General features: G+C 42.9%; 1 protein-coding gene across 1 annotated transcript; it reads right to left on the bottom strand.

Annotated features, from left to right (window-relative positions):
• Positions 1–538: 538 nt before the first annotated feature.
• Positions 539–21016, bottom strand: XNDC1 (Xrcc1 N-terminal domain containing 1). Its single transcript, NM_001374471.1, is given in 10 exon segments — positions 539–1177; positions 1837–1964; positions 3964–4036; positions 6369–6541; positions 6779–6861; positions 10412–10590; positions 12444–12599; positions 13394–13535; positions 15378–15553; positions 20439–21016. Coding segments are annotated over 9 exon segments (1215 nt in total). The 5' UTR covers positions 15423–15553; positions 20439–21016; the 3' UTR covers positions 539–941.
• Positions 21017–21101: the final 85 nt, after the last annotated feature.

Here is a 21101-nt window from a genome sequence, read left to right as displayed (position 1 = left end):
ACTGTGCCCAGCTTCCTCTTTCCTACCCTTGAGTTCAAAACCCCGCCCTGAGCCATCCCTTTGCCAGGACCAGCTGCGCCCCTTCTGCCCTGTACCCTGGAGACCAGAGGAACTTGTGAGCAACACACAGTGAAAACTTTGGCGAAAGGGGAGAGGATGTAGTTGCTCCAGAAAGGCGGGAATAGAATTGAGAATGTCACAGGTGGAGGGGACCTTAGAGACCCTCTAGTCCAACTGCCTCATTGTACAGATGGGAATGGGGACTGGGATTTGCGCAAGGTTCCGCAGCCAAGCTGAGATCCATTCCTTAGTCATCAACCCATCTGATCCCTAGAAGGGCTCTGCAAGCAGGATGACAGGGGTTTTCTGTTACTGAGGGTTAATTCTGGGTCCAAGATAAAGAACTTGCTTCAAGTTCTTCAAGCAACACTGTTACTTGATTGTATCTAGGGAGGGAATCCACACATGATACTGGGGGTTAAGGTCATGGGATGCTAAAGGTTAGTCTCATGCTCAAAAATCACCCTCAACTTCCAAGTATACCACAAGATCTTATTTGCTAGGCAGTCCTTTTGTTTCACTGGGTCTCAGTTTTCCTTTCAGGAAAACGAACATGAGGGTGTGCATCACTCACTGAGAGGAAGGCATTCTGGATTGTGTCCCGAAGCCCTAGAGAGATCACCAGTTCTAACCCAGAAGTTACAAAGGGGAAAAGGATGGAGTGGTCTTGGGAGAATAGGGTGCCATAGCGACAGAAGCCTTGACAATTGGGAGTGGAGACCAGGTTGGGCCCAGATGTGCCCTCAGGCAGAGTCCTGAGGGAACCAGTGGAGAGAAGAGAGGGCAGCTTGGCATTATCAGCTCTTCTCAGTTGTTGTGAGGTCCACGCCCCAGTGTCAGTCATAGAGGGTGGGGAGGCCAAAACCATAGGACTTCCTGGCTCATGTCTGTGGGACCTCCCCACATGTGCTGGCATGTTCTTCTATTTCTCCTGCTAAGAACCACAACTGGCATATAGGGCACTGGACCCAGGAAGCGGGTGGTGAGCTCTCTGGGGAGGACACCCATAGCACGGACTGCGATGAAGATGGTGATGAGGAGGGCGAGGCTGGGAGAGGCAGGGAGGTCTCTCCACAAGTGGCAGCATGCCAGGGAAGAACCTCGGTGCTGAAGGAGCCTAAGGGGGAAGAGAAAGAGGTTAGCGAAGTTGGGCCCACTTCCAGGCAGGATGCCACCCCCATGTGATTGTTTTTGCGGGAAATTTATTCTGGCTGGATATTCTACACCTGACAGCAAACATTCATCAAGGGTTTACTGTAGGCCCTACACTGTGCCCGGAGCTGGGGGGCAGAGACCTAGGCAAGTCCTTCTGCACTGCAGAGTTCAGGGGTAAAGAGAAGCTACGGCCACAGGAGGCTGTGAAACAAAGCAGAGGTGAGATGTGCTAAGTGCAAGGTAATCTGAGAATGCTGCAGGGGCTCAGCTGGGAAAGATGATCTGAAAAGATCAGACAAGATTTGGCAGATAAGCACCATTTGAACGGGGACTTAGAGAATTGGGACCCGGAGGAAACAGTTGGGAAGGAAATGCTAGGCTCTCTCTGATAGTATTTCATATTGTTTTGTTTCATGTTTCCTCTGGGGATAGGGCCTGAGTCCTTTCTTTAGCTTGACCAACACAATGTGAGCATGTGTTCAATGCGGACTTGTATGTAACCGTGGAGAAGACCAGGAGTCCAAGCTCGAATGTTCCCTGGCAACATTCCCAGGTCTCCTAGTCTTCCCTCAAGGGAGGCCTCGTAGTCCCACAATAACCCCCTGGGCCCCAGCAGCTCACCTGCACAAACGGGGCACTGTGCACTGTCCTGGACCTCACTGCTTTGAGCCTGGGGTCGGTGGTGTTCTCTCTGACCTGCCTTTGCTGTCCTCCTCTGGTTGGGCCTCGAGTTCGAGCTGGATAAAGGCCTGTGAGAAAGAAGAAAGACCAGCTATTAGTAAGAGGCCACAGGGGCTGAAGGAGCCTCAGGTTAGGACACAAGAGTGTGGACTCCTAGATGTAGAAGCAGAAGCTTAATGGACCCAAATTGAGGGAAGTCATGTAGCCTTGAACATCTGAGTCCAGAAGTTCTCTTATTGCTTTCAGGTTTTAAAAATTATTCTTTTATTGAGATATAATGCACATCCAATAAAATTCATCCTATTAAAGTATACTTTAATATACAGCTTTGGGATATTCACAAGGCTATATAACCACCACGACTACCTATTCTAGAACATTTTTATCACCCCAAAAGGAAACCCTAAACCCACTAGTAGTCACTAAACACCCCCTGCCCCCCTGCCAGGCCCTAGCAACCACTAATTTACCTTCTGTCTCTGTGGATTTGTCTATTTTGGACATTTCATATACATGCAATTATATACTGTGTGGTCTTTTTTGACTGACTTCTGTCACTTAGCATGTTTCAAGATTCATCCATATTGTAGCTTGCATCAGTACTTTATTCTTCTTTCATGGTTGAACAATATTCTATGGTATCAATATACCACATCCTGTTTATCTGATCATCAGTTGATGGACATTTGGGCTGTTTCTACTTTTTGACGATCATAAATAATGTTGCTATGAGCCTTTGTCTATATGTTTTAGTGTGAACACCTGTTATCAATTTTTTTTTTAAGATTTTATTTATTCATGAGAGACACAGAGAGAGAGGCAGAGACACAGGTAGAGGGGGAAGCAGGCTCCATGCAGGGAGCCCGACATGGGACTCAATCCCGGGACTCCAGGATTGCGCCCCGGGCCAAAGGTGGGCGCCAAACCGCTGAGCCACCCAGGAATCCCCTCAATTATTATTTTTTTTTAAAAGATTTTATTTATTTGAGAGAGAGAGAGAGAAGCACTAGTGTGTGGGGGGGAGGGCAGAGAGAGAGGGAGAAGCAGGCTCCCTGCTCACCTGAGCAGGGAGCCAGATGCAGGGCTTGATCCCCTGAGATCATGAGCTGAGCCAAAGGCAGACTCTTTAACTGACTGAGACACCCAGTCGCCCCTGTTGTCCATTCTTTGGGGTCTATTCCTAGAAGTGGAATTGTTGGGTCATATGATAATTCTATATTTAGCCTTTTGAAGAACTGCCAGATTTTATCAGAGTGGGTGCACCATTTTACATTTTCACTAGCAGTGTATGACAGTTCCAATTTCTCCACATCTTTGCCAACATTTGTTATTGTCTTTTAAAAAATTTACTTTTAAAGTAAGTTCTATACCCTATGTGGGACTCCAACTCAGGACCCTGCGATCAAGGGTTGCATGCTTTACTGACTGAGCAAGCCAGGAGCCTCTGCTACTGTCTTTTTGATTACTGTTAACCTAGTGGGTTGATCACTGTGGTTTTGATTTGCTTTTCTCTGATGGCTAATGATATTAAGCATCTTTTCATGTGCTTGTTGGCCATTTGTATATCTTCTCTGGAGAAAAGTCTATTCAGATCTTTTGTCCACTAAAAAATTAGGTTATCTTTTTATTGTTAAGTTGTAAGCGTTCTCTATGTATTCTAGAAAAAAAGTCCCTTATGAATATGATATGCAAATATTTTCTCACATATTCTGTGTGTTCTTTTTATTTTTATTTTCTTGACAGTATTCTTTGAAACAGAAAAAGATTTCATTTTAACAAAGTCCATGAGACACAGTGTGTGTTCATCTTCAGATTCTAATTCACTATAGAGCTACCTCCTTGCCTAACTAGCAACATGTAGACAAGGACATCTTTTCTCTACTTACCTTCTAGGTCTGGACACGGAGATCAAGAAACAAGTAGGAGAAAAAAAAAAAAAAGAAACAAGTAGGAGTACCAATGGTACTCTCTGACCCCACTAAGACACAAGTAGGAAAAGAAGGACAGGTGTAGAAGGGCAATAAGATTTGGGGAGGTGATGTGGGTCTTTCAGGTTGACCTACTCACCTGTGGGCTTGTACCTTCCGTCTCTTTGTCCTGCCCACATCATTCACGGAGTTTTGCTCCTCTGGTCTGAGCTCTGTGTTAGAAATACTCATTAAATCTAGTACATGAACAAAAAGGCCTTCACATATGATATTTCTTCTTCTTTTTTAAAGATTTGATTTATTTATTTGGGAGAAAGAGAGTAGAGTGCGGGGAGGGGCAGAGGGAGAGTAACAAGCAGACTCCCCACTGAGCAAGGAGCCTGAAGTGGGGCTCAATCCCAGGACCCCGAGATCATGATCTGAGCCAAAGGCATATGCTTAACCGACTGAGCCACCCAGGCACCCTGATGTTCCTTCTTTTAAGAATATTCTTTCTATCTTTTTTGCCTGGCTAATTCTTTCTCACTCTTCAAGTCTTTGATGAGATGCTAATTCATGTGAGGCACTTTCCCTGGATTCTCTAATCTAAATCTGATCATCCTATTATGCTTTGCTTCTGAGGTACTTATCACAGTCTGACGTTTCAGACTTACTTGTATGACATGGAGATGTCTCTCCATTTGGGTAGCAGCACTACTATTTTATTTACTGTGGTATTCCTGACACCCAGCACAGAGCCTTGCACATAGAGATACTCAATAAATATCTATCCAATGAGTGGCAACAAAACCCAGCAACAACCATTTGTCCAGCTATTTGGAACTTAAGAAACATTTTATATAGTATTTAGTATTTTCCAAGGTAGTTTCATAGCTCCAGTGCCCAGCTGATCTGGTATCCCCAAAAGATTAGTTCCTTCCTATTTTCTGTCTCTTAAAATAATAAACTATATCCTTCCTTATGGCACACCGCTTCTGAAATGAGTCCTATTGATTCCTGTCTCCTGGTACTCATGCTTCCTGCTTAATTTAGCCAAAACCTAGTAATTTGCTTCGAATAAACAGATTATGGCAAGAAGTGATAGGATGCCAGTCCTGTGATTAGGTTATAAAAGACTGACTTTTTTCTTTTCATAAAAGTTTATTTATATTTTAGTAATCTCTATATCCATCATGGGGCTCGACCTTAGAACCTCGAGATTAAGAGTCTCATGGTCTTCCGACTTGGCCAGCCAGGCACCCCACTGACCTCTTTCTTGCTGCCTGCCCCCTTGCTCTGTAGCTTGCTTACTGTGATGAAGCAAGCTTCTACACTATGAGATGCTCTAGGCTCTCATGGTGAAGGAAGTGAGGGAAGTCTGACAGCCCAGGAGGAATTGAATCCTACCAACAACCAAGAGAGTGAGCTAGGGCTCAGATCACTGAGCCACCCAGGTGCCCAAACTGTTTCCTTTTTATTTTTTTTATTTTATTATTTTTTTTCTGTTTCCTTTTTAAAAATGTTTTCAATGAAGGTGCTTGGGTGGCTCAGTTGGTTAAACATCTGCCTTCAGCTCAGGTCATGACCCCAGAGTCCTGGGACTGAGTCCCGCATCGGGCTCCCTGCTCAGCAGAGAGCCTGCTTTTCTCTCTCCCTCTGCCTGCAACTCCTCCTGCTTGTCTGTTCTTTCTCTTTGTCAGATTAAAAAAAAAAAAAAAAAAATTGAGCCACCTGGGTGGCTCAGTGGTTGAGTGTCTGCCTTTGGCTCAGGATGTGGAATCCTGGGATCGAACCCACATCAGGCTCCCTGCAGGGAGCCTGCTTCTCCCTCTGCCTAGGTCTCTGCCTCTTTCTGTGTCTCATGAATAAATAAAATCTTAAAAAAAAAAATTCCCAATGAAGCAATGAGTGAAACTAAAGGTTTTCAATGAAACTCTACTTATTTTCTCTCTTGCTGTCTAGAACAGTAAAAACCAAGAACTCTGGGGTTCAAATTCTGGTTTTGCCACTTATTAACTATATGATTCAGAACCTTTCTGAACCTTAGGTTCTTTTGTAAAATGAATATAACAGTAACAGTATCTACCTCATAGGTTTGTTATGAACATTAAATACTTAAGTTAGTAAAAGTGCCCTTGCATTGTCTGGTGCAAAGTAGGAGCTACGACATTTTTAATCCTCTCTTCCTCTGTGATAAAATCATGCTATTCCCTTACTTTACTCAATATGCTCCATACACCACTACTCTGACTTAACTGTCCTTCTGAAGGGATCACAAGACATTAATGGTGCAAGAGGCCTCTATTCATATGCTTTAATTCCTTCACTTTGAAGATGTGGGAGTTGGGGCCCAAAGGGATATGGATTCCTGACTTCCAGGCCAGTGTTATTTCAATTATTACTATACAGTATCTGATTTCTCTTCTGGTAACAAGATACTGACAACTGTATTTTTCCCACATGAAGTCTCATTGGTAAGGCATCCTTGGATAGTAGCAGTGGATTCAGGGAGGAAGGATGGGGCTAGGGAGAGTGAGGAGCCAAAGGCAGGTTGTGGGGACTCACCTGCGCTGGCTGGGTGACTGGGACCTGGTTCCACGTGGCTGGTTTTTGTGTTTGCCACACTCGCAGGGGGTACCCTGCGGGCAGCTGAAAGCACCATGCGGGCTGAACGTCCCAAAGACCCTGGCTGCAGGTGCTTTAGGATATCCCTAAGCTCTGAATTGTCCTTGGTGCTCCTGCAGAGAAAACAGAGACTTGGTTTCATTCAGAACAGAGACTCTCATTCTGCTCACCCAAGTCGGTAGCATCTAACCAAGAAAGCCACTTTGATATACAGAGTTAGGTCTAGAGGATGTGATTAAGTGGGGGGAAACCAGGCAGTTAGTGCCTGTGAATGATTTGGTAGGCTTTCCTTTTTTTAGGAGAAAAAAATGAAAAGTGGACAAGCAAACTCGATTCTGGTAGCTACATACGTCTGAGGATCTGGGAAGAATGTCCTCCGAATGGAAGGATTAGCAAGCCAGGGACTGGGACCAGACTCCTGAGCATCAGAACCCTGAGAAGAAAATGGAGAACACACATTCACCACCAGGGGGCACTGCCACCAAGTATCAGGGTAGTCCCAAACCTGAGGACTTCACCTTAATGAGTAAGTATATTTATTATAACTTTATGTGGTACTTTTGCTTGTGCGCACACTCTCTTCCGGCTCTAGGGTATGAGATCCAGTAGTTTTGTATACTTAGTTTCCCAATGCTAAGGGTTTTGTCATTATTCAGAAAGATCAAAGAATATATGCTTTTGGGAAAAACAGGGCCAGAGGACTGACAATCATGTGCAAACTTTGGAAAGCATATATATATATATATATATATATATATATATATATATATGCTACATATAAACTACATATATACATATGTAGTTTCAATCTGTATGTACATAAAATTGATTCGTGTAGGTACAAAACTCAAATCACTTCTCTCTCTTTATACACCTAGGAGAGAAAGAAATATACCCATGTTTCTCTGTATTTAAAAATAGTTCAAAAGAGAACATTCTTATAATTTTTCTCTTCTAAATATTATTTAATAATATTGTTTAATTTCCAGTATGATTTCTTTTGTGTACAATTTTGTTCACCTGCAACTAAAAACCTATCAATTTTAGCCATCATTTCTACCTATTGATAGAAAGAGATGTGTATGTACATATGTATATATAGATACCACAAGTATTAGCCTAGCCACTAGCAGTAGCCACTATATGTAACTATCATAGGTATTTTATAAACCTCTTTACTTCTAACTCTAGAAATGTCTGCATATGATAATCATGCAATAGATCATTTCCATATAGATTTTATGTGGCATGTGCTACAGTTTCTATTTTTCAAAATTCAATTTATCCATGTCAATTCATTTGTACCTATTTCCTTTTTTATTTTTCCAAATTTCCTTTTTCCCTTGAATTTAAAAGAAGTAAAAAATTTTGTCCTTAATTTGCAGCTCTGATTCTTCTATCACACTCTTCTTTTTAATATGTATGCATGTAGGCTCTGTGCCCAACATGGGGCTTGAACTCATGACCTTGAGATCAAGACCTGAGCTGAAATCAAGACCTGAGCTGAAATCAAGAGTCCAATACTCTACCAACTAAGCCACTCAGGCGCCCTTATCACAGATTCTATTAGAGATAAACATCTTTCTTGTGAAGCATGACCTTGGCTTCATTCTGCAAATATGAGAAGTAGTATTTTTGTTCACATTCACAGCTTGTTATATTTATTTAAGTAATCGCATTCATGGTTTAATACTTTATAAGTGCCATCATAGTTTCATCTTGGACCTATCACTAATTTTGAAATATTTTAATTTTCCAGGGATTTTATTTTTTCTTTGCCTTGTCTCATAAATTTTACAGTGAATGTTACTAGAAAAGATAACTGGATGGGTTTATTTAACTCTAAATGAGATTAGGAATTGGGCTCCTATGCACAAATTAAGTGTAGTCAGGTCGCTTGGCTTATTTGGTCACATGACCTGGGGCATCTCACTAAATTTCTCTGTGCTTCTGTTTCCTAACTGGAAAAACCAGTGCCACAAAAGATCTTATTTCATAGGGCTAAAAAGCCCTTATGTTTTGCTTTCACTATAATATACCACTAGAATGACACATTAGGGAAAAAAAACCTATGGAATTTTAGATATCTTAAATTATAAAACCAAGTGCCATCAACCTATTTCCATGCACCAACCCTTAGGAGTAGAAATGTTTCGGGATCTCTTTCCCCGTGGTTTCACTGAGGTGTGTGCAGTATGTTTCACTCTGCTACTAATGTTCAACACCTTTGACATTATGGCTCTGGGGCTGCTGAGTCCCTCTGCTATCCCACCTGGGTCTTAAAGGTACAGGGTAATTTTTTAAAAATTTTTAAAAATTTATTTATTCATGAGAGAAACAGGGAGAGACACAGGCAGAAGGAGAAGCAGGCTCCACGCAGGGAGTCCGATGCGGAACTCGATCCCAGGACCCCAGGATCACACCCTGGGCCGAAGGCAGGCACCAAACCGCTGAGCCACCCAGGGATCCCCAGTGCAGGGTAATTTAGATGGCCAAAATGGAAAAGGTTCTAAGAAACTCTTATTTAGCCTATAATTAGGGAGACCACATGTCCTGATTCGCCTGGGATGATACTGTTGTCTTGATATAATTAATGGCACTCTTTTTTGCACTTTAAATGTCTCTCAGTTTGGTTGGTAAATTTTATGGTGTTCCTATCTGCAATTTGCCCCTGGATGATCAGTTATTGTAAAAACCCACTTGCATGCTCTGTTCTAGCTGCCAAGAACCAGTATGGAGTAAGGCAAACAGGTCCCTAATTTCGCAGAGCTTCCGTTTAATTGGAGCCGGGGCCACGGGGCTGTAGCTCCATTCGTATCAGCCCCTGGGCACTGCAGTACCAGAATCTGGCTGGAACTGGAACTGTTTCCACTGGTCCTGCTGCATTTTTTAGCCCTTCCAAAGAAGGAGGAGTAAATCTCAGGCTAGGCTCTACTTTGTCTCAGTTCCCTGGGTCTCTCCCAAGGCTATACTACAAAAGCATCTCCTCTTCTCTTCTCCACGCCCAGTCTCTTGTTTTTCTCAGTAACTTTAACAGCAATGACACCTGTGACATTGACTCCTGGGGCTGAGCTTCTTTTGGTGATGTCAGATGTTTGGAGCTTCTAGAGCTATACTGTGTGCATAGGAAGGCCTGTGGTACAATGGCAGGAGAATTGATCTCTAGTCCCTCCTCTGCTCTGAGTCACTATGTGAATCTGAATATGGAGGTTCTCCTAGCTGAGATGGAGAATGAGGTGCAGAATGAGGCCTGATGATCTCTAAGTATTTTTTCACCTCTAGAATTCTATGACTCTAGCTGTATGTGATTCTGTCTTTGTACTTGTTTGTGAGTGAATTATGATGGAGGGTATCAGAAAGATTAATGAAGACACCAGTGGCAAGAAAGCAGGGGGAGTCAGAATAGGCTTAGGAGGAAAAAAATAACTAGAAGACTGGCTGAGACAAGGGGAGAGAAACTGACCAGATACCTATCCATTGTCTCTTAGCAGTATTTGTGTGCTGTGAGGGGAGAGAAGGCAGGAAAACAGATGAAATTGCAGAACACGTATCTAAGATTATAACTTGTTCTCCTGGCAGGTGGGTCAGGTGAGAATGATGATGGACAGACAGTAAGTGAGCCCCAGGACTTGCAGGTGCCGGAAGGAAAAGTCTGATGAAAGCTATAGCCCACAGGAACCTAAGCCTAAAGGATGAGATTAAGTTTGAATCCAGAAAGAAACTTCACTCCTGATAAAGAATGAGTGGTCTAATAGCTTCACAGTACTGAAGGCTCACTCCCTTGAGTCTCCCACGGATCAATGGGGAGGAGAGGTGTTAACTGGCACCTGTAAGAAAGGGTAGCAAGCCCATTTATGTTTTTATTTGAGTGTGTATGTGTACGTGCACACGTGTTTATCCCTCAATCAAGCACCAGCTTTCTACCCAGAAATTGAAAAAAAAGGTAGGAAAATACGAAGTCCTTGTTCTAGTATCGTACATACCTGGCTCAGCCTAGAGCTCTCGGGGGCTGAGGGAGCCCTCACAGGGTCATCTAAGGAGTCCAGGGAGGAACACACCCGGAGGAAGGCCAGGCCAAAAGACTGCTGACGTGTGAATGGTTGGGAGCAGGTCAGGCGAAGTCGATCCCATGACTCACCTGAGGCTGGAGCCAGGAAATCACCTCAAAGGAAAAAGAAAGAAAATGAGAGGGAAAGGAAATGTGTGAATGGAAGGGAGAAAGGATGAGAAGGTCAGTACTGAGGAGAGAGAAGAAGAGACGGACTGCATAGGGTAAACTCCAACAAAAGGAAGAATGGAGGTCATCAGTAACTGGCCCTTCATGCCTTGGTGCTTGGCATGCAGCACCATGCAGACCCATCAAGGTGCACTCAGACTCAGGGCCTTGCCTTCCCACCATCCCTCCTCAGCGTCCCACACCATGCCCGGCATGAGCACATCTTCATGCTACAACTTTCTGGGGACCTTCTCAATATCTTATTTTACAGGATGTACCTGTAGCTCTGGGGTCTGAGGTGACCACCTGCCTGGTAGGGAGCTGTATCTACTCTTCCTGGACCACGAGACCTCTGCCTCCCTCAGCACTCCATGGCCTTCACACTATGACATACCAATACTGCAAACCCTTTCCACCTTTAGCTCCCAGCACTATCCTATCTGGTAGTACCTCAGCTCCTGCACCTCCTGTGCTCCTTCCATATCACTCTTCCTTTGAGACATTACAAACACCTGAATTTCAACATAGATAAATCCTTGCTAGACTGTAAATCCCCAGAGGCCAGGAATCAGATCTTATATTTCTTCTGCAGAGCGTAGTGAACACAGAGATTTGCATAGATTGGCACTCAGGAATTACCGTATAGTACCTCAATATAGCCATCCTATAGTTTTCTATCACTTACAGAAACATTCTCTACTAACACGTGTATAGTTGTCCATCCTTATCTGTAGGGCACATGTTCCAAGACTCCTAGTGGATGCTTGAAACTACAGATACAAACTGCTTTTTCCTATATGTGCATACCTATGATAAAGCTGAACTTATAAATAAGGCACAGGGAGAGATTAACAACAATAACTAATAATAAAATAGAGCAATTATAGTAATATATTATAATTAAAGTTATATGAATGTGGTCTCCCTCTCTCAAAACATCGTAATCTACTCACCCTTTTTCTTGTGATGCTATGAGATGATAAAATGCCTACGTGATGAAATGAAGTGAGGTGACTGATGCAGGCACTACTACTTGACCTTTTGACATTATGTCAGAGGGAGCATCATCTGCTTCTGGGCTGTGGTTGACTGCAGGGGGACTACTGTACTCACACTAATGTACATTTGTACAAATAAAAACACCACTCACAAATAAGAGTTCTATAGCCACCTCCACCCAATCATGTTATGTGTAAATACAAATCATAGCTTATCAATATTCCCGGCTATCATCTATTCTCATCACAGAGAACTCATACACAAACACACCACACAGCTGTTCGCTCCCTACCTACCCCAGATATAACTGAGCACCTGCACAGGCCCCTCCTCCAAGCCCACCAACCAGCTCAGCTCCATGGCCCTCTATAGCAGGTCATCTAGCTTCACAGCACAGCATCTCTTTTTTATAATCTTTCTTGCTCAGACTCTCTCATTTCTGCTTTTCGCCTTCCTTACCATTTTTATTTTTTAATAAATTTTTTTTTTTTTTTTTAGGTTCGAGAGTGCTTTAATAGGGAACGCTCCTGGGCGAGGTTCCCTGACCCGGAGAGGTGGCCTGAGTCAGGGAAGTCGCCTAATTAAATTTTTTTTTAATTTTTCAAGATTTTATTAATTTATGAGAGAGAGAGAGAGACTGTGCAAGATGAGTACAAGCAGGGGGAGGGGCAGAGGGAGATGAAGAAGCAGATTCCTCGCTGAAAGCGGAGCCTGACATGGGGCTCAATCCCAGGACCCTGGGATCATGACCTGAGCCAAAGGCAGACGCTTAACTGAGCCACGGAGGTGCCCTTCCTTACCATCCTTAAACATGCGGACACTTGAGCGGTTTTTCCCCTGCTTTGAATCAGCTAAGGACATGAGCATGGTTGCAGGGAGCAGGGTAACAAAAGGTCTGTCCAGGGACCAGGAAGAACGGCCCACATCAATTTGCAGGAAAGCACAGCCACAGTTACCTGGGGACAAAAGGTTGAGAGAAGAATTTAAAGGTGACGGGAAGACAGATGCTCCCCCTACTGCGCACAAAGAATTGGGTAGGAAAAGGACATTCTTCTACTCTGGGGCTATTTGGAAGCCTAGAAAGATCAAGGAACATAGTGAGCCAGCACTTGAAGTGGACGAGATCTCAGTCCACAAAATAACAATATGAAGGTTCACAGTGGTCCTACCAGCTGGAAACCTTCCCTGACTCAGTAGACTTTCTGTTTCCTCACCCTCTGGCTCTGGCAGGCAATGCTAATATTTCTCTATTAACCCCTGCTAAGGAGCCTGACACCTCTCCGTCCTGACAGAGCTGAGACCAATGGTATATGTCAATTCTCTACTCCAGAGAATTCTAAGGCCAACCTTCTCAGCCCATAAACTCCTATGGAGCCTTCTTAGATTAGTATGCAGAGCTCAGCCCCAGCCTGCTCTTGACAATGATATTTAGAGGTGTATACAGGTTCTACATCTTGGCATTTATAATTATGTCAGTGTCCTCAGGCTTTACCCAGTCTGCTCAGATCAAAGCAGGGCAGGTATATTGCATAATTCAGGGAATGCTATCCCTGTTGCATTCTATGTGAACAGAATCCTCAGAGTTTGCCAACACCATACACCTGTCCCCAGGGCAAGGGCCATATCTCACGTTCACACCATGGAAGGTGCTCAGTTCGACTGAATAGAGACATTTTGGTGGCACATTTGGAGGGGAATGTTACTCCTGTGTCTCACACAGAGGTTTCCAGAGCTCGGAGAACTCACTCACCCACATCAATGTAGCCAATGGGCACTACCCTCTCCAGCTGGAGTTCTACTTTCAGTTGCCCACTCTTGTCCTGAGGGCAGCTGAGCCAAGGTCCCCTTGGACTGTCTGGGTTCAGCAAGTTCTCCACAGGATACTTGGGATCCTATGTCAGAGAGAGACGGAGCAAATCAGAAAACTCACTGAACCAAAGCCAAGAAGGATGCCCGCAAAGGAGGGACCCCTACATTCTCAAACCTTTCCAGGCATTTTAACATGGTAGAAGGAACACTACATGGTCCATAAAAATACAGTTATCACATGACAAGGGATTTACAGACCGTTTACCCCTCCTTTATTTACAAAACTACCTCATTTCATCCTCCTAACACTTTTTTTTTTTTTAAAAGATTTTATTTATTTATCCACACACACACACAGAGGCAGAGGGAGAAGCAGGCTCCATGCAGGGAGCCTGATGTGGAACTCGATCCCAGGTCTCCGGGATCACATCCTGAGCCAAAGGCAGACGCTCAACCACTGAGCGACCCAGGCATCCCTCCTTGTAACACTTTAGTTTACTATTTAGTTTACTTAACAGTTTCTTAATTAACAGATCGATAAGCTGAGCTTAGGTTCAGAAACTTACCCAAGGCCACAAAGCCAAATAACCAAAGTTAGAACACCTGTTTCTGAATCCAGAGCTCTTAACCACCACACTGCACTATTTCTTTCTTTTCATTTATAAAGCGCTTTCACAGACATCTATTTATCTTTAACCCTATGAGAAAAGAAAGGCAAGGATTTTTATTCTAAGTTTACAACTGATGGTTGGAAATAAAGTAATTCTTGGTTTGAATTCAAAATTAGTATTTTTTTGTGGAAAGGCCCTGAGCAAACTACTTTCTCTCTCTGCATCTAAGTTTCTTCATCCATAAGTAAAGGGGAGGGAGATTATATTCATGGTTTTCAATTTTGTTTTAGCAATAAAATCCATCCTCTTAACTGAAAAAATACCCTAAAATGTGTGTGTGTGTGTGTGTGTGTGTGTGTGTGTGTGTGTGTATTTTCCACAAATAAAAACAAAGCTCTGGTTAAAACACAGGTTGGGGGGCCTAAAGACTGTCTGCATTTCCAGAACTGGGTGCCCACAGAGTATAGTTTGAAAACCTCAGTATTAGGTGGTAAGGAATGATCGCTAGCATTTTATAAGGCTCAGTGTATAAAGAAAACCATTCCGGCTGATTATGTTGGTAAGAAGAACATGGGTAATATTTATTTTATTTCACTTAGGAGTTGATATAGTAGTTCTTAAAGACTCTCTTAAAGGTCTTTCCAAAATAAGTGGGGATGTTTTTGATTGTCATAATGATCCTGCTATAAATGCAGACTTATGTCACCCAAAATGCCAAGGTACCCTCTGAGAAACAGAAGGTAATAGAAGGTGAGGAGTGGGAAGAAAGTGTAAACGGATAGAAATGACAACAGAGGAAAGGGTGGGAAAGGGTGGGAAGTCCCTAAGAATCACCACATTGGATCAATCCTGGGCCCAGGGCCCAGCATCTAGATCTAATTGGGATAATCGGGATTTCCAGAAAGTGAACTTCTAGGTAGGAGGCTGAGATCACCTTTGATGGTGGGGATGATATCCTCACAGGTCAGAGATGACTTTGAGTGTTCTGGCCTGCTCTCAATGAGAGAGTAACTACCCTGGTACAGACCGTAGACCTACAGTTTTAGCAATTTCCTTCCAACTAAGGGTGGAATCCTGAGGTTGTTTCCTTCTTTACCTTTTAATTCCTGGGAATGCTTCTTTTACCCATCCTGCATTGCTCTGGGAACAATGTGAGCACAAGACCTATGTGTCTTCCTTTGACTTTGGATCTCCAAAGAAGGGGCAATGTCTCTTCGATTAAACTGGGAGTTTCCTGAAAGTGCAGCCAAGTCTCCTTTTCTTGTCACTCCTTTCAGTCACCAAGAAAAAACTATGCCTGCTAATTAACATTACCTGAGAGGAAAATGATACCACGTGGCTAATCTTTACAGGAGCCATGGTAGGTCCAGCAGTTCTCCCAAGTACAAGGCAAAAATACTTTCTCCTAAGATTTCTTCTGTCACCACTTTGGCACTGCCTATGTTTTGGTCCTGTCTGCTTCCAGAAGAGAAAGAATCCTCACGTTACTCCTGAAGAAAAAAACATAAGAAAAACAAACTAGCCATGGCTGGTTCTCTGGTAATTTCTGCAGCAGTGAGTAAGACTGTTTTTGGTGCCCATGATGGGCAATGGGCAGGGAACAGATCTGGCTCGGAGGGGAGATTCCAACAAACATGAAACAACTGGAATGCATTCACAGGGCAACAGAGTGGCAAGTACAAAATATGTTACTATGAGTATAGTGGGTTAATATGTAGGTGAACTCCCAAAGGCATGAGTTGTGCCTTTAATCATTCACCTACATTATGCCACTAGAACCTAGTACATAGCAAAGATGTGACAAATGTTCAATTACATCTTAATTTTTTCTTCCCTTTAAAATCAACCTTCTTTTAAAAAGTAAAAAATAAAACAAAATTAATCTTAACTTTGTTTTTCATTGTTACTCCCCTATTAGGAATCTTCAAGGGCTTGTTGATGTATGCAAATCCCTTTTTACATGGTAGGTACTTAATAAATATTAATGCAGCTTTGCCCCTCAAGGTATCTATAATGTAGAGCTCTACATTTTCTGCTTCATCTGCTCCTACTCCTTTCATCAGAGGATGTATTTTACCTCTCATTGTTTTATTTAATATTGAAAGCTCATTATGGACATCTGCACTTTGTCTTTTGCCAAACTTCTTTATGGAACATTTTAAATATATGCAAAAACATACATATTAGTATAATGGACTTTTACTCATCCATCACCTGGCTTCAACAATTCCTTGGGTAGAGGTGTTTTAAAGTTGCCTGAATGCCTTTAAGTGTGATCTCTCCCCAAATATTTATACCCTGCCTTTTTACCCTTGTTTGCTACCCATCTGGCCCCTAAGAATGAGTCCATGATTCCTAATACATTTCTGGCCATAATGTTTGGTCTTCTTGCCTCCTTCCCTACTCCCTCAATCTCCAATTTCTTCCCCTCATCTCCAAGACTTTCTTCATTCCATTGTCTTTGCTTGAAATGTTCTTTCTCTTTTGCACTCGTCAAATCAAATGCATCTCTGATGCTCAAATATCATCTCCATCTCAACCAGCTCAATTGATATTTCCATCCTCTTGATTCTGTGTTACAATTATCTAGGTATATGTCTTTTTTTAAAGATTTTACTTATTCATGAGAGACACACAGAGAGAGGCAGAGAAATAGGCAGAGAGAGAAGCAGGTTCCATGTAGGAAGCCTGATGTGGGACTCGATCCTTGGACTCCAGATCACTTCCTGGGCCAAAGGCAGGCATTTAACCGCTGAGCCACCCAGGCATCCCATTTTTTTTTTTTTAAAGATTTATTTATTTATGAGAGAGAGAGAGAGAGAAAGAGAGAGAGAACAAGAGACCACAAGTAGGGGGAGTGGCAGAGGGAGAGGGAGAAGTAGGCTCTCTGCTGAGCAGGGAGCCCAATGTAGGGCCCAATCTCAGGACCCTGAGATTATGATCTGAGCCAAAGGCAGAAGTTTAATTGACTGAGCCACCCAGGTGCCCTATCTGAATATATGTCTTATGTCCCTTGACCAACTGTAAGCTCTTAGAGGACAAGCTTCATGTCTAATTCATTTCTGTATCTTCAATATAAGAGGGAGAAACATATAGTTCCAGATTAGCAAATGTCTTCTGAATGAATGACCATAAAAATTGAGCTCCAAAGGGCCAGCAGTCATGGAGTGCTCATAGTGGGGTACATTGCTATGCCAGTGGAAACAGTGAAGGTCATCCAAAAGTCAAGCACTCTTCATAGGTCACATTCAATACGGTGCCATGGCTTCAAAGTGGGAAGAATGCAGAATGAGTTTCTAGGCCTTCAGATTAATTAGAGTTGATTATTCCCACTATAGGCACTCATTGAACTTCAACATTTTTTCTTACTCTCGGCACAAAAAAGATGTATTGGATATATAAAAATAATAAATAAGATATGGTCTCTATTTTGGAGAAACTCCCAGCATACGTTTGTGATTTTTTTTCTAAGATTTCATTTATTTATTCATGAGAAACACAGAGAGGAGAGAGAGGCAGAGACACAGGCAGAGGGAGAAGCAGGCTCCATGCAGGGAGCCCAACGTGGGACTTGATCCTAGGTCTCCAGGATCAGGCCCTGGGCTGAAGGCGGCACTAAACCACTGAGCCACCTGGGATGCCCGTTGTTTATTTTTTTTTCTTCTACATTTGTGATTTGATGTGAAAACTCCATCTCTCATCACTAACACAGAGGACTGACTTGGCCAGCCCCCAAACTACACTCTAGGCTTGGGGACCCTGAAGCTGTCAATCTTGGATATTTTATTTAGTTAATATTTTAGTAGGTACCAGGCAGTGCATTGGTATAGAATACACAATGAGGAGTAAGATATATACAATCTTTTTCATGAAGATCACAGTCTATCAAACTGCTTGCAGTTCTCCAAGATAAGTGCTTTCCAACCTCCTCATGCTTGTACATGCTGTAGTTCTTATTTTTTGGCACTGGCCTGTTTACCTCACTATGTAGAGAGCACTTTTAGGATGCAGATTTTTGTCATGTTCATCACCTCTCACACCTCGGGGAGATGCTGAAACACAGTAGGTACAAAAAGCCATTGAAAAAAGTAGTTTATTAAGTCAATATACTTCCAATCAGAATTTCAGCAGAAGATTCTGACAAACTCATCAACAAATAAACGGCCACAAATTCTAAAAAGACAGACAAACAGATCCCAGAAACAGATGCATATAAATGGGACTTTACCTGTTGATTGTAAGATAGAACAGAGTCATGAGGCTGTCAAAAAAAAGATGAGGTAGGGCAGCCCGTGTGGCTCAGTGGTTTACTGCCGCCTTCAGCCCAGGGCCTGATCCTGGAGACCTAGGATCGAGTCCCACGACGGGCTCCCTGCATGGAGCCTGCTTCTCCCTCTGCCTGTGTCTCTGCCTCTCTCTCTCTCTCTGTGTCTCTCATGAATAAATAAATAAAATATTAAGAAAGAAGATGAGGTAATAAATGGTGTTCAAAAACTTGGTCCAGGGATGCCTGGGTGGCTCAGCAGTTATTTATTTATTTATTTATTTATTTATTTATTTATTTAATTTATTTAATTTATGATAGTCACACACACAGAGAGAGAGAGAGGCAGAGACACAGGCAGAGGGAGAAGCAGGCTCCATGCACCGGGAGCCCGATGTGGGATTCAATCCCGGGTCTCCAGGATCGCCCCTGGGCCAAAGGCAGGTGCCAAACCGCTGCACCACCCATGGATCCCGGCTCAGCAGTTTAGTGTCTACCTTCAGATCAGGGCGTGATCTGGGGGTCCCGGGATCGAGTCCCACATCGGGCTCCCTGCATTGGCGCCTGCTTCTCCCTCTGCCTGTGTCTCTCCCTCTCTCTCTCTCTCTCTCTCTCATGAATAAATAAATAAAAATCTTTAAACAACAACAACAAAAAACCCCCAAAACTTGGTCTACTTGTGAAGAAAAATACAAGTAGATCCCTACCTCATAACATATTTGAAAAATTATCCTCAAATGAATCAAAGATGGAAACATGAAAAATACTTTAAGGTAACAAAAACAAGATTAAAGTAGAAATGACTGGAAGAAGATATCCACAACTCATAAAAACTTGGACAGTATTCAGAATGTATATTTTCAAATATTACAAATCAGTAAGAAAGGACAAAAGTCCAATAGAAAACTGGAAAGAAGATAGAAATACAAGTCACATAAGATCTGAATGACCAAGAATCCGTATTTAAAAGAATCCTTATACTCCCTGGTAATAAAGAAACTGCAACTCCTTCTTCCTCTAAGACCATGTGTACAGACATATAAAATATTTCTAATAGCAAAAAACCATAAAATTCTAATGCCCATTAGTTGAAGAATGGATAAATGGGAATACGGGAACTACTATATATATTATATAATGGAATATTATCTGTTAAAAGACATGAATTAGATGTAAATATTACATAAACATGGACAGTCTTCAAAAAATACAGCGAAAGGGTAAGTTACAGAGTGATATAGAAAACAGCACTTATAAAAAAAAAAAGAAAACAGCACTTATGTTCATCAAAAAACAAAATGAATACACTTACACTGTGAATACACAGAATTTTTCCCCATAGACTGGAAACATATCCAGCTAATTGTGACAATAGTTGTGTCTCGGAAAGATGAAAGGGTACTGGGTCTGAGAATTGAAGACACAGAGAAGTTCAACCTTATATAATATCTGTATTATTTTATCTTTTTAAAAAATGAGGACGCAAAAAAAAATGAGGACGCAAATTGATCATGATGTCAATAGTCAATTTGGGGTGATTGGGTATAAGGTGATTACAATATTCTCTGCATTGTTTCACATAATAACAATTCCCATTTTAAGTAAATAAGATGCCTGTAGATGGTGTAAATATTACCCTGTAACTTCTGGTTGGTCCTAAAACAAAGTTGACAGGCACCCTAGTGGGAGTCCACTGCTCATCCCTGGCACTATTCTCCCCCATAGATCCAGCTGGGATGCTCAGGGGTTAAGTGTGCAGGGGCCACAGGTTGTAAGTTGTAAGAAGTAAGGCTAACAAGGGGTTGGAAATGAGTTAGCAAGTTTAAGTTGGGGCGCAGCACAGAGAATACAGATGGGAGCTGGGGATGCAGGACGCGTAGTCGGAAAGAGTATCGAGATGTGTGAAGTGATCCTAAGGCGTGAGAGGCCAAGAAGCAGTTTGGGGCAGTGGAGGTCGCGCGAGGCTCTTCTAAGCCGCGCAGCACCCCCCCCCCCCCAAAAAAAAAAACCTTGGAACACGCTGTTTTGTGTATTCCTGCTCCGCCACCCATTCTCGGCAACTTTCCTCCGCATCAACAGCCTCCCAAAGCCCCTCACCCGGGACAACGGACCTCGAAGAGCCACCGCAGCCTCAGACCGTGGACCACGAACCCATTCTCCCGCCAATTCGGCCCTCTGACCTCCGCTGTCTGACCTGGATCACGCCTCTGACGCCTCTCCAGGTCCGGGAAATTGCTCTGTGGCCTCAAGAAGCCGCTGTTTCTGAAAAATGACTCCCATCGAGGCAAGAAGACATTCGCTAACAGCAAGAAAAATACATTTCGTGTGTATCTATGTATGCTTTACGTCTATTTTTAAATGTATATTTTTAGGCATATATTATGCAAATTTTCACTCGCTACAAGTCTTTCAGAGCTCGGAACTTAAACTTCCGGGTCAGATTCAATGCATTCTGGGAAATGTAGTCCTTGGCCTCCACGCTTCACTTCTTGGAGCTCAGAGTGAGGGAGCGTCGCGAAAGTTGACGATTTAGAGACCCTTCTCTTTGGCTGTCCAAAAGGGAGAATTGGTGAAATATTTGCACTGAGAATAATACAAACCCAATTTCTCATTTTCCAAGAACCCTCCTTCACGGAAGCTTGGAAGTGCACGGAAACCTTCCCTCCCTGACCTTTACGGAGTAGCAGGTAGACGGTCTCTTAGTCCCTCTCGGAGCTCCGCCTGTCTTGATGCCCCGCCCCCCTGCTGGAGCTCGAGCCGCCGATTGGCTAGGA

The sequence above is a fragment of the Canis lupus genome, chromosome 21 (assembly GCF_011100685.1).
Source record: "Canis lupus familiaris isolate Mischka breed German Shepherd chromosome 21, alternate assembly UU_Cfam_GSD_1.0, whole genome shotgun sequence".
Lineage (NCBI taxonomy): Eukaryota > Metazoa > Chordata > Mammalia > Carnivora > Canidae > Canis > Canis lupus.
The sequence above is the reverse complement of the archived record's forward strand: the minus strand, read 5'-3'. Positions and strand labels throughout refer to the sequence as shown.